Here is a 14,104-nt window from a genome sequence, read left to right on the forward strand (position 1 = left end):
CCTTTTGCTATTGATATATTTGTAAAAACCCTTTGGATTTACTTTCACTCTGTTCGCTGTAGCCACCTCGTACCTTCTTTTCGCTATCCTAATTTCTTTCTTAAGCTTTTAACAATCCATGTACTTTCCAAGCATCTCATCTTTATCTTGTTTCTTATATTTAATGTAGGCATCCCTTTTAATTCCAACCAACTTTCTAATCTCCCTTGAAAACCACTGATCTCTCAAACTTTTGCTCTGCCTTTTATCCTAACAGGAATATAAAGATTCTGCACCCTCAAAATCTCACCTTTAAAAGATCTCCAATTCTCCTCTACCTCCTTCCCATAAAACAAATCAGCCCAAACCACTCCTTGCAGATTTCTTCAAATCTGGCTTTCCCCCACTCAAAAATCTTAATCTTTGGACCAGACCTATCCCTTTCCATAATTATGTGGAAACGAATGGTACCATGATCACTGGATCCGAAGTGCACCCCAACACCTATCTCAGTCACCTGCCCTATCTCATTCCCCAACAGTAGATCCAACACTGCCCCTTCTCTAGTGGGTACCTCAACGTATTGCTGCAAAAAATTGTCCTGCATACATTTTACAAATTCTAATCCAACCAGCCCCTTCACAGAATGTGTTTCCCAATCTATATTAGGAAAATTAAAATTCCCCACCAACAGCCCTGTGCTTATTACAAATCTCTGCTATTTCATTATACATTTGCTCCTCTATTTCTCACACCCCACTAGGTGGTCTATAATGCACCTCTATAATTGTAACTTCTCCTTTTCCATTTTTTAATTCCACCCATATCACCTCCCTTGATAAGGCCTCCAATCTATCTCGCATCAGCACCGCTGTAATATTTTCCTTGACAAGCAATGCCACACTACCCCATCTTACCCCTCCAATTCTATCATACCTAAAGCAGCGAAATCCTGGAATATTTAGCTGCCAGTCACAACCCTCCTGCAACCATGTCTCATTAATCACCACCACATTATACTGCCAAGTGTCTATCCACACCTTCAGCTTGCCCACCTCTTTACAGTATTCCTAGCATTAATAAGTAAATGCACTTCAGAGATTTCCTCCATCTTTCCTTCTGCTTGTCCCTATCTTTACCGTCAACTCAGATTAGGAGACTGGGCAAAATTATGGCAGATGAGATTTAAAATAGAGAAATGTACAGTTGTACATTTTGGCAGTGGAAATAAAGAGGCAGAATACTATTTGAATGAGGTGAAAATTCAGACCTCGGATGTGCAAAGGGACCGGGGTGTCCTTGTGCAAGGAAACCTAAAAGTGAATGACCAAGTGAAATTGGTAGTGAAGAAGGCGAATGCTATATTGGCATTCATTTCAAGAGGTGTTGATGAGGCTCTATGGGCACTAGTGAGACCTCATTTGGAGTACTGTGTGCAGTTTTGGGCCCCCTATCTTAGAAAGGATGTGATGTTGTTGGAGAGGGTGCAGAGGAGATTTATTAGGATGATTCCTGAAATGCAAGGGCTGACGTTTGAGGAGCGTTTGGCAGCTCTTGGGTTGTATTCATTGGAGAATAGAAGAATGAGAGGAGATCTCATAGAGGCATTTCGTATTTTGAAAGGTTTAGATAGGGTGGATGCGGGTAAGATGTTTCCCTTGGTAGGTGATCGAGGACAAGGGGTCATAGTCTGAAAAGTAGAGGTTATCGATATAAAACATAGATTAGGAAGAACTTCTTTAACCAGAGGGTCGTGGATCTGTGGAACTCGCTGCCACATACAGCAGTGGAGGCCAGATCACTGGGAGTATTTAAACAAGAAATAGACAAGCATCTCATTAGTGAGGGAATCAAGGGATATGGGGAAAAGGTTGGAAATTGGAACTAGTGTAGAGTAGCTTAGTGTAGATTTACGGAACAGACTCGATGGGCCTAGTGACCTGCTTCTGTTCCTTTGTCTTGTGATCTTGTGAACTCTTATTTATTATCATCATTCCCCCTCCATCACTGCGTTGATCATTTTCCTTCTTGATCACCTGTCTTTCCTCCCCCAAACTTTGTCTACAATCCTTCTGTATTTGTGGATAAACCTTCTCTTTGCTGTTCTCCTTTATATGGACCCCTTCCCCCAACCATCCTTAATAGCCCTAGCAAATGCCACCGCCAGGATCCTGGTCACTCTGGGATTCAGATGCAACCCGTCCATTCAGTACAAGTCCCATCTCCCCCAAAAAAGGTCCCAGTAGATCCAAGAACTCGAATCCATGCCCCTTACTCCACACATTTCATCCTCCACCTGATACTATTTTTGCCTTCACTAATGCATGACACAGGAAGTAATCCAGAGATTACCCCCTTTGCAGTCCTTTTTAGCTCCCTACCTAACTCCCTATATTCATTTTTTAGGACTACTTCACTCTTCCTCCCTAAGTCGTTGGTACCAACATGTACTCGTCAAAATCGCTCCACCTCCTCATTACCCTCTCCCCTTAAGATGTCTTGGACATGAGAAGTTACATCCCGGACCCTGGCACCAGGGAGGCAAACCACCAACCAATTTTCTTTATCGTATCCACAGAATCCCCCATCTGTCTTCCTGACCATTGAATCCCCTATAACTATTTCCCTCCTCTTCCTTTCGCTACCCTTTTGGGCTACTCAGGCTGATCTTGTGCCAGAAGTACAGCCATAGATGCTTCCGCAGTCTGACTCCCTCCCCCCCCAAAAAAGTACTCGAGGATTACCTATTGTTGAGGGCTACAGGCACAGGGGCCCTCTCTTGTTCCTATCTGTTACCTTTTCCTCTCCTAACTCTAACTCACTGATCCTCCTCCCGTGGCCCTGATGAGACCACCTGGCTATATGATGGGCTCACTCTCCCTGACCAGAGCGATGTTATCGAGCTGCAGCTCCAGTTCCCTAACACCGTCCCTGAAATGCTGCAACTCAGCACACTTAGTGCAGACGTGGATGTCCAAGAGGCTAGAAGATTCCAGGACCTCCCACTTCTGACACTGAGAACAGCAAACTGCTCTCACACTCATCCCTTCTCTTTCCCCTTCACCATATAAAGAGAGAAAAAAACAAAAAAGATAATATGTGAAAAATATATAGTCTTGCCTTAATCCAGATATGTTCGACCTCAGCCTCTGCTCGTCAAAATCTCTCAAGCCCTCTCCTTCACCAGGTCACTCATTCACTGGGCCTCTCCTTGCTGACCGCTCCTTTGCCTTACCCTCCTTTTATTGGCTCTTGACCAATTAACCATGTCCCTCTCACCTTGCTCCTCCTCCTCCTCAGAAAACTGTCTGAGCTCTGGTTGCCACCTCCTCCGACTCACTGCTCGAACCGACTAGGCCCGAGTTTCTATAAGGACCTTAATTTATTGCCTTACCTTCCTCCTCACTCTCACCTCGCTCCACCTCCTCTGACTCACTGCTCGAACTGACTAGAAAAATTTGAGCTCATCTGTGAAACTAGGAAAGAAACCAGAACATTTAATATAGTTAAGGAGTTTTTTTGAACAAAAAATAATCAGCACATTTGAATGGATGTCCTAAGGAGAGAGTACAGCAAATTTGTACCATTGAAACAAGGAACTTGTGAATATTTTAAAAAGGTAAGATTAATATAACCTCTATTAAGATTATAAAGTGAAATTTGTTAAATTAACATTTATTCCAATTAACTCAGATAAATTCTTAGAATAAATGGAATTTGCACTTCATGTAAAAAGGTTGATCACAGAATCATTTTGAGGTGTGATTAAATTAAGACATCATGAGGTATAGTAAAAATTTAGTATTCAATATTATATATTTTACTTGCATGTTATTCAACAAATTATTTAAGAAAGAGAACATGGATTAATAACTATTGAAGCAAACCTCTATTCTCCTGCATTTGATTATTTTGCTGTACTCCACCACAGGTTTGACAACAAAAACATTGCCAATTTAATTTTCAATTTCTGTAAAAACTATTATTAACTTTCCCAGTTTTGCAGATAATTTTACAAACTTGACAAATGCTATGTTAATTTTTGATTATCTCTAGGTATTAATAGTGTGGATTTTGATGAAGATTCCCAACACATTGTTGCAATGAGATCTTTGGCTGGAGAAATTGTGCCTTTAAAAAACAAGATTCGCATTTCAGATGATGTTGAGGTAATAATATTTTGATCATATAAAACATAATGGAAAATTTTTTTGAATTCATCCAACTATTTTTAAAAATTTCTCAGGTTTGGATGAATAATTTGGCTGGAGCAATGAAAGAGACACTGAAGCAATTGTTAGTTCAGTGCATTGATGCTTGGAAACAATCACAAGGTGCTGTTGACCCATCACGCTTTCCATCACAGGTACTCTCTATGATAACTGATTAATGTCCTAGTCTATTTCTTAAAACCTCTGTCATTGGAAAAAATACAGTGAGTTGATGACAACATATAAAAATGAACAATTTCATCAATATCTAAAAGTTCTGTGATTCATATTAATATACAGTATATTTAAAACATGTCGGCACAACATTATGAACTGAAGGGCCTGTGCTGTGCTGTAAAGTTGTATGTTCTATAAAAAAGTAAAAAAGTGTAATTGCCAATCTGTGATGTAAATCAAGTTGCTTTGGTCATTTAACAGCAAATAATATTTCAATAAAAATACCATAAATGTAATTATCCATCAGGAATATCAGCTACATATTTGAAATGAGCTTCATCATGTTGATATTGGCATTGAAAGATCTAAAATTGATATTTAGACTCAACATATTAAGATTTTTGGCATTGTTTAATATTCTCTAAACCAATCAACTTAGGTCAAGAAAACAGTAGTTCCATAAGACAATTGAATTACCTTTATATTTACTGTTATATTTGGAATAGTGTACCTTGAAACAGCAAATAATCTTTATTTTATATTGAGTGACCAGACACTAAAAAATAGAAAATCACATGCCTTTAGGATAAGACAAGCAGATATATTAACACCAAAAAATTACAAAAAAAATGTATACAGCAAGGCACAGAGCAGCTGCTTGCAACTGTAAACATATATTTAAAAAAATCACTTTGTTCTATCCTAACTGGAGATTGATGAATTGAACTAAGTTAGTTCACTAACTTCATATAATACACTATTTATATAATTGGCTAACTTGCAAGATTTTTTAGGAGTAATGTAACACTTTGTAGTTTTTCTAATTTAAAGATTACAAATGTGTGAAACTATTTATTCCAATGAATCACGCAGATTTTGAATTAAAAATACAGAGGAAAATGTATTTGTACATCGTGTAGAAAGACCAAATCCAACAATTACTGTTATTTCTAAAATAGATTTGACCTTATTTTAAAAAAAAATTAGCTATAGAATAAACGCATTTCTACCTGAATTGACATTCTGTTTTTGTCATGCTCTCCGTTGAGTTTACACCAGAATAATCTTGCTGATGCATTAACTTTTATTTCCAAGTTCAATGTTATGTTTGGGAATATAAGAGGTTTTGGAATTTTAAGTTATATTTTTTAAATTTGTACTAATTTATAAATGTTTTATTATCTACATGTTGTCAGATCCTTTGCTTGACTGAGCAGATTCAATTTACCGAAGAAGTTGAAAATGCTATAAAAAAGCGTAGCTTGCAACAGCTAAGTGTAGAACTGCAGGCAAAACTAGAAAACTACACAAGCATAGACTCCTATAGTGAGGAAATGGGGAATACAGGTAAGAAATCTCTGGCAGAACTTGCAATAACACCTGTCAACAAGTGCAAACATAAAATAAGATTCAACCTATCATCTTTAATAATTGTAAATTGGCAATTCAAATTTTGATATTTTCTATTATCACTCTTCTCACTGATTTAAAATTTAAGAAGGATCATAAATTGTGTTATTTACTTAAATTATTGATCATTCTAGATATTTTTTTGTTTATTTTATTTCTTTTGTATAATTAAGTCCACAGTCAGTATTTTGTGATGTCTGTTTGAGCCTTATAAGGTCGAGTGTAATGCTAAACATTAATTACTGTGTTTTAAAATTTATAATAGCAAAGTAGAGCTACAATTCAAAATGGGAATTGCCTTGATGAGCTATATATTTGAATGAAATGAACTTTTAACAGCCAATGTGCTGACTGAAATATCTACAAACCATATTTTTATAAAATATCTATATATAAAAGTTAAGACATCCATTATTTCATTCATGTTCATGTAACATATTTTTCTTCTCAGTTGCTGCAAGAATGTAAAATAACTACATTCCAGTGATCATATTTTTGTGATTTATTTTAAATAAATTTCAGAAGAAGACTGTAGTTTCCAAAAGATTTGTATACTGTTACGTGAGTCAATCCTATGAGTGTCCTTTCATTCCATCTGTTAGATCTGGAATGCCAAATAATTTTCCCATTTACTTGATTGGCAGCACCAACTGAAATCCAGCATGTCTAATATGTAAAACAAAGGACTAATAAGGTCATTGTAGAAAGGCAAAGTTCATTTGACAATGAATGAGCTGTGGGGATTTTTTTCAGCAAGTAAATTTAGTTTCATTTCTAACAAATTAGGTTTTAAATATTGTTCAAAGAACTGTAATCTAGAAATGAAGGAGTAAGGAAAGTTTAATATATTACTCGTTTGTGCAAGGTTGACTTGCGATAGGAGTATTAATGAGTGTGTAACAACATGAAATTTGTTGCTGTAGTTAGGAGGATAATTTTAGGCTACAGAATGATATTGGTCAACTGATAAGCTGAGTAGGGCAATGGTAAATGAAATTTAATCCTGACTTGTTAATTGATGCATTTTGGGAGGAGATCTAATAAATGGACGTATATCACAATGGGTTTGAAAGGTAAGAGAAGATGGCAGCCTAGGTAGGTATCCAGGATGTTTGCCTTCATTATCTGGGTCAAAGAGGGTAAGATCAGGCAGTTTTGCTAAAATTTCATAAAACATTGATTAGGCCACACTAGAGTGTAGTTTTGGTCATCACAATATAAGAAGAATATAACTACATGAGAGAGAATGAGGAGGAGATTCACCAGGATGTTACCTATAAAAATGTTGCCATATTTGAGGTGAATTGGATAGGAGCGGTTTGTTTCATTGAGGGGACCGATGAAGGACCTTTAAACAGAGACTGATGAGATTTACAAAATTACCAGAATTATAGATAAGATAGATAATAAGAAACTTTTTTCCCAAAGCCAAGACGTCTGAGACCAGAAGACATTGAATTAAAGCGAGGAATAAGGGGTTTAGAGGAGATCTGAAGAAGAATTTTTTTTCCAACCCAGAGAATGATTGGATTTTAGAATGTACTGCCTGAAAAGGTGGTGAAGGCAGGTACTCACACAACACATATAAGAAGCATCTAGTCAACCATGTGAATTTCTGAGGCATAGAAAACTACTAGTCAAATTCTGGTAAGTGAGATTAGTATAGATAGGTACTTGATGGTTGGCATAGACATGGTGGGCTGAAGGGCCTACTTTTCTGCTGTTTGACTCTCTGGCTCTATTAATGCTGAATAGCTGTGAACCATATAGTGTCATTCTTTGAGTCAGCTATTTCAGTGCAACATTTTATTAATATAGAAAAAAAAAATTGAACCTAGTCAGCTACGATCCAATCTCCTCTTATTCACCCCTAACATGTCTCTCAGAGTACAGCCAGGCAGTACCTATATATCAATAACTTTATACCAAATGTTTATTTGCATTCTGCTTTTTATGTAATTTGAGACATCATTACGGCCTTGGCTGATACTCTAGTGATATTGGAGATGCTGTGGATTAAGCATGATTTTATATTTAGACCCTATAATCCTCAAATTTCTGGCCAAAATATTTATCACTCAATTAATATTGTTGGAGGAGATTTGCAGTATTATTTCATTGTTACTTATGAAAATAGCTGTGAACTGTTGATTTTTCCGTCATATAGCAATGACTACATTTCGAAAGCACTTCATTGCCAGTAAAGCGCATCCTTAAAATCATGGGGAAAACATATAAACATCCATATTTCTTATTTTCTAATCAGCTTTGAATTTGATTAGTATTTTATAATAATAATTCTGTTTAAATAAGCAAGGTGTGATTATTTGTGGTGGTTTGGTCTAATGCAGGGGTCTCAAACTCAATTTACCCGGGGGCCGCTGGAGGTAGAGTCTGGGTGAGGCTGGGCCGCATCAGGTTTTCCACAAGAAAAGCTCTTACAAAAACATTCCAATTTTATCAAATGTCTTTATTTTTATTTTTTAACACAAAATAAGATGAAAAAATAAATTAATTAACAAGTCATAAGAAAAAAATAAAATCAATCAGTAATAAATAAATAAAATGAAAATAATAATAATACAGCAGATATAGAAGACTGAAGAAACCACATATAGTTGCTGACTGGAGAAATGTAATTATTATTATTCAGATTCAAATGTCTGAATTAACAGTTCTTTAACCTTTAACTTTCTGAACATGAATGGAACATTGAACATAAACTGTTATGAACATGTCTTCTTCTGCCTACTTCTTACTGATCTGGCAGCGCTTCCTCTTGCATAGCCGAGCCACATTTGGCTTAAGGGAGGAGGCAGTTGAGACCCTCAGTAGGACTTGAAGATGCTCATCAGTAAGTCTGGACCTGTACTTGGACTTATTGAAGTTCAAGGTAGAGAAGAGCTTTTCACGCAAGTATGTACTCCCAAAAAGACACATGGTCCGCTTGAACATTCGGGAAAGCTCAGGGAAGCTGGGGGGCAATTTTCTCAAAAATTGGCCAAGCTTGTCTGCGTTTCCACTCATCTCCCTGAATTTGGTTTTGAGTTCAGAGTTGCACTGCAGGTCAATGAGCTCTATTTGAAGCACAGGAGGGGCATCTTGCACATCAAAGGAGAAGGGGTCCGCAAAAATTTGAAATGTGGCTCTGTTTCAGTGTTTAGCCGATGGGTCTTTTCCGCTTCTTTTTCTGTCCCGCTGAGCAACAACTTCCAGGTTCAGACTGGACGCCAAAGCGCGTGAAGCGGGAGCAGCTGCGGAAATTGCGCATGTGCCGCGTGCATATAATGACAAATAGAAAATGCACACAAATATGCTTATATATGCAATAAGCCCAGCCGATTTCCCGCCCTCGAGAGCAATATACCCCACCGTGATTGGTAGGTTCGTTCAGCTCCGCACACAACACTGAAAAGTGCCAATCATATCAAACTCGCGGGCCGCACTAACATTAAACTTTCATATTAAGGCGGGGCCACAAACTATCATCCCGAGGGCCGCAGTTGGCCCGTGGGCCGCAAGCTTGAGACCCCTGGTCTAATGGGTTCTTTAAGGATATTAACTTAAAATAGAGTTGTGGCATTTTATACTGTTTTAAAAAAAAATGTCAATTTGGCTCCTCATTTATGCCTTGATAGCTTTTTTTTTGAAAGACATGTAAACAAATTCATTTCCATGTAATTTGGAAAAGTATGAAAGGCTTTAAATGTCTGTGAATTTTTGTGTTGAGTATATTTTTTGTATGTTTGTGTACATTTTCAGAGACAGCCATATTGGAATTGAAGCTCAAAGCCCTCATTCTTGACGTCGTTCATAATATCGAAATAGTTAAGCAATTGAATCAAGCACAGATTAGCAGCACTTCAGATTGGGTTTGGAAAAAACAACTTCGGTTCTACATAAAGCCAGATAATAATTGTTACATTCAGATGGTGGATGCAGAATTCCAATATACTTATGAATACCAGGTGTGGTTTTTTTCAATACAATTCAAATCATGATGTTTATGTTTTGTGTTCTCTTTAAAAACATTTCTCTTATTAAGAGTTAAAGGCAGTAATAAAAAAAGATCTATTTTGCAAGGATCGACATAGTGGAGGGACATTTTATGCAATCAGTATTTATCAGATGGTCACAAGCATACTGCTTCTAAATTTCTGATTTGCACTTTCTAAAAATACTGTTGAAACTGTGAACATCACAAAATTTTACTTTTTCAATCAAGTCAAGTTTATTGTCATCTGATTGTACAAATACAACCTGACAGTGCCCTCCGGTCCTCTGTGCAAAACTGTATTGATACACAACCAGACAAAAACAAACATGCAGATGAATAATGCATATGCAGGTCAAGTATTTTATCTATTAAATAAATAAGTAATGTTTTGTACAAATGAGCGTCTCAGATATTTAGTGTGAGCAGTTCCTTTGGTCGTTCAGCATTTTCACTGCCCGTGGGAAGAAGCTGTTCCTTGGCCTCGTGGAGCTGGCTCTGATCCTCCTGTATCTTTTCCCCGATGGGAGCAGCTGAAATCCTGAATGATTTTGCACGCCCTTTTCAGACAACGTTCCCAGTAGAACATGTCGATGGGGAGACCGAGACATGTGGCAAGACTAGAACACTTTAATGAAATAATTAACCTCTTGTACGTGATGTTTGTGTGTTGATAAAATGCATTATGTCGGCTGCTTATGGAGATTAGTTTGTATTTGTAGGTGTGTTGCAGAGAGAATGATAGAGAGTTGCTTATCTGTTATACACCCTTCTGCTTTTCTTTTCCATTGTGGGTGGGGGAGGAGTGGATGATGTATAATATTTTGCAATCATGTTCTGATCCTGCCAGCATTGAATTTATTTTACTTTTGTTAAAATGTCGATGTTATGTGGCTTCTAGCTTTAATATTTATAACATATCTACAAAATTATTAGATGTTCTGATACTTCAGAGGGATAAGTATTTTGAATTAAATACTTTAGCTGATCACTTCTTTTTTTCTGAAACTGATTACAATGTATGTGTTGCCAAATGTGTTATGGGTGGCATGGTTGGCATAGCGATAGTGCAGTGACTTTACAGCGCCAGCAATTGGGACTAGGGTTTGAATCCCATGCTGTCTGTAAGGAGTTTGTACGTTCTCCCTGTGTCTCTCTGTGTGGGTTTTCCCTGGGAGCTTCGGTTTCCTCCCACCATTTGAAATGTAGAGGGGGTGTAGGTTAATTGGGTATAAATTGGGTGGCACGAACTCATGGGCCAAAATGATCTGTTACTGTGCTGTATGCCTGCATTTAATTTAAATTTAAAAAGATGCTTCACAGTTTTCTGCAGTAATCCTATTTTTGTGAAAAGAAATTCAACATACCAAAATAAGAAACCATTTCCCCCTGAAAGATAAAGAAATGACCACACTTACAAATTTCTACTTCTGTCTCAAGACCTGCATTCTCTTCTATTTATACTAATGCAAAATAAAAGTGTCAAAGTGTAATACACAGGTTAAAAAAAAAGGCACATTCTTTCAAAGTATGATTTCTTGCACTTCCAAGTTTGTTTACTAGACTTCAGCGAGTTCCTCAGAAGTAAAGTTGTCAATTTGAGCTGAAGCTGAACCTTGACTGATCTGTAGTAAATTTGGCCAAATTTACGACTTGGAATCAGAGGCTAGTGGACCAATTTAATCGCTATTGAAAGTTTCAGCCTTCATTTGTCTATTGTAAGGTAGTCCAATGCTAAATCAAAAATAAACGTCTTTTAAACCCAACGTAACTAACTTTGTGACATTTTTAAATGTAAAATTTACTGAATCAATGGCTGAATACTTGCCATTTGCTGACTTTATGGTAGTCGAATTGCTTAGGAATTAACACTGGTAGCTAGAAATTATCAAATAGAAATTGGATTTCTAAAATAATCTAATGAAATATTTATTCAGCATTGTTAACCTTAAACATTATAACACACTGCAGGTGCTTTGGCTCATGATGTTGTGCCAACCTATATAAACCTACTCAACATCTAAACCTTCCAATAGATTGTCTAAAAATTGTTTAAATTTCTTTATTGTACCACCCTCCACCACCACTCCTGGCACTTCATTCCAGGCTCCCACCACTCTCTGCATTATTTAAAAAAATGCTTACTCTTGACATCTTCCCTGAACTTTTGTGAGGTGCAACCTACCCCTCACAAAGCCATGTTGGCTCTCCCTGAGAAGACTATGCTTCTCCAAATGATCTTAAATCCTGCTCCAAAAAACTTCCCTGTTAGTTTACCTACCACTGATGCAAGACTCAATGGTCTATAATTCCCAGGATATTCCCTATTCCCTTTTTTAAGATCAGTGCAATGTATTACAGCGCTAGCGACTTGGATTCAAATCCGGCGTTGTCTGTAAGGACTTTGCAAGTTCTTCCTGTGTCTGCGTGGGTTTCCTCCTGGTGCTCTCATTTCCTTCCAGCGTTCAAAACATGCAGGAGTTGCAGGTTAATTGGAGTATTTGGGTGGCACAGGCTCATGGGCCAGAAGGGCCTGTTAGCATGCTGTAAGCTCGCATTTAAAAATTAAAAATGTACTTAATTTGCCATTGTCCAATCATCTGGTGTCGCCTCTGTGGCCAGGGAAGACACAGAGTTATTTTCCAGCCCCCAACAATCTTTTCCCTTGCTTCCTTTTGTAATCTGGGGATTTATCAATCCAAATCTTTTTAAGATCCAGCACTTCCTATTCCTTGACCTCAACATGCTCCAGCACATAAGCTTGTTCTATCCTGACCTTACATTGACCAAGATCCCTCTTTAGTGAAAACTGAAGCAAAGTATTTATTTAGGACCTCCCTATCTCCTCTATTGCCTCCTTTATCCATAGTTTTGCTCGTCATCCTTCACTCTTTCTTGTATGCATAGAACGTTTTAGGATTTTCCTTAATCCAATGTGTCATGGCCTTCTCGTGCCCCATTCTAGATCTGCTAAGTCCTTTCTTAAGTTCCTTTCTTGCTATCATTACATTCTCATAGGCAGTTTTGTTTCCTAAATTTTTTTGTGTTTTCTTCTTCCTCTTGACTACCTGTCTTACCTCTTCTGTCAACCACAGTTCCCTTACCCCTGTCTCTATGGGACAAATCTAGCTAGAATCCCACACAAATAGCCCCTAAACATCCTCCACATTTTTCCCTGAGAATATATGTTCCAGGGACGTGGCAAGATGGCGTAGAGTCTAGACGTGTAATCTCGACCTCTCTGGCCGGACTTTTAAGTACCCGTTTTTTAACCCTTTGTTTTCAAGTTTAAACTTCTTAAATTTTAGTTTAAAGTATTAAGGAACTATTATGGCCATTAATGGTAAAAAGATTAAACCTCAAGTGCAGAAGAAGTTATATTTTCGAAGTATTGAAGATTTGGGGCCTAAACAACTTGCTATAGCCTCAGGTTTAATTTCTTCAGTGCCTAAACTACAAAGACTGCCTGTGGGAGCTGAAAAAAAAAGTCTACTACTCACCAAGTGAAGGATAGCACTGGAATTACCTGTTCTCTGGAGGAAGGTGCGTGTTCCCAAGAAGTGGATCCCGATTCTGGTAGCCTGCTGATTTTAACGGAGGGAGCACGGAGGAAGACGACTCCATTGTCTGAAACGCATCAGGAAGCATTTCAACCTGAAGATATTGCTTTTCTCCGTGATTTTTTTTAAAAACAGCGAGCTGCGGGGGGAGACCAGCGTCGACCCCCTGATGAAGTCGGGGTGCCGTCGCTGGGAGTCTAGACCCGCAGTAAAACCGTTAAAATGCCTTTTGTTGAGTTGCAGCAGGAGCTGCAGTTACCTGGTTCTGCCACTACATTAGAGAAAGCAGGGCTGAGCTTTCTGAACTACAATGTAAGCAGTTAAATGCTGTCATTCAGCCTATAATGAATGAGCTGGCTCAAAGGATAAGTTCAGAATTGAATACAGTTAAAGCACGTGTAGAAGCATCTTGTGAAGATTTTTAAAAAATTCAGTCTGCTTTTTTGGAATACAGAAAAAGTGTTGAAGGTTGAAAAATCCGTTATAGAATTGCGAGAATGTGAGAAGGAGTTAGAGAGGAAAATAGACTATTTGGAGAATCAAAGTAGAAGGAATAATGTGAAAATTGATGGTTTGCCAGAAGGTATGGAAGGACAAGATCCTCTTTGTTTTTTTAAAGACTGGATCCCATAAGTACTAAGGCAAGAATTTTTTTCTGAAGGCTTGGTATTGGAAAGAGCTCATAGAACTTTAAGGAGATCACCTTTACCTGGTCAGCCACTGAGACCTGTAATAATTCGATGTTTGAATTATTTGGATAGAGAAGTAATACT

At 37.7% G+C, this 14,104-nt stretch overlaps 1 protein-coding gene across 9 annotated transcripts in view; it reads left to right on the forward strand.

Moving 5' to 3' along the window:
* The window catches only part of dync2h1 (dynein cytoplasmic 2 heavy chain 1), a 509,574-nt gene that overhangs the window by 103,609 nt on the left and 391,861 nt on the right, over positions 1–14,104 (forward strand). For all 9 annotated transcript variants that reach the window (XR_011342189.1, XM_069891176.1, XM_069891173.1 and 6 more), the window contains 4 exons: positions 4,036–4,148; positions 4,226–4,345; positions 5,564–5,714; positions 9,540–9,745. Coding sequence is in view for 8 of the 9 variants with exons in the window: in XM_069891176.1 (XP_069747277.1) it covers positions 4,036–4,148; positions 4,226–4,345; positions 5,564–5,714; positions 9,540–9,745 (590 nt within the window). In the remaining variant the exon portion in view is untranslated. The remainder of the gene's footprint in view (positions 1–4,035; positions 4,149–4,225; positions 4,346–5,563; positions 5,715–9,539; positions 9,746–14,104) is intronic.

The sequence above is a fragment of the Narcine bancroftii genome, chromosome 7 (genome assembly GCF_036971445.1).
Source record: "Narcine bancroftii isolate sNarBan1 chromosome 7, sNarBan1.hap1, whole genome shotgun sequence".
Taxonomy (NCBI): domain Eukaryota; kingdom Metazoa; phylum Chordata; class Chondrichthyes; order Torpediniformes; family Narcinidae; genus Narcine; species Narcine bancroftii.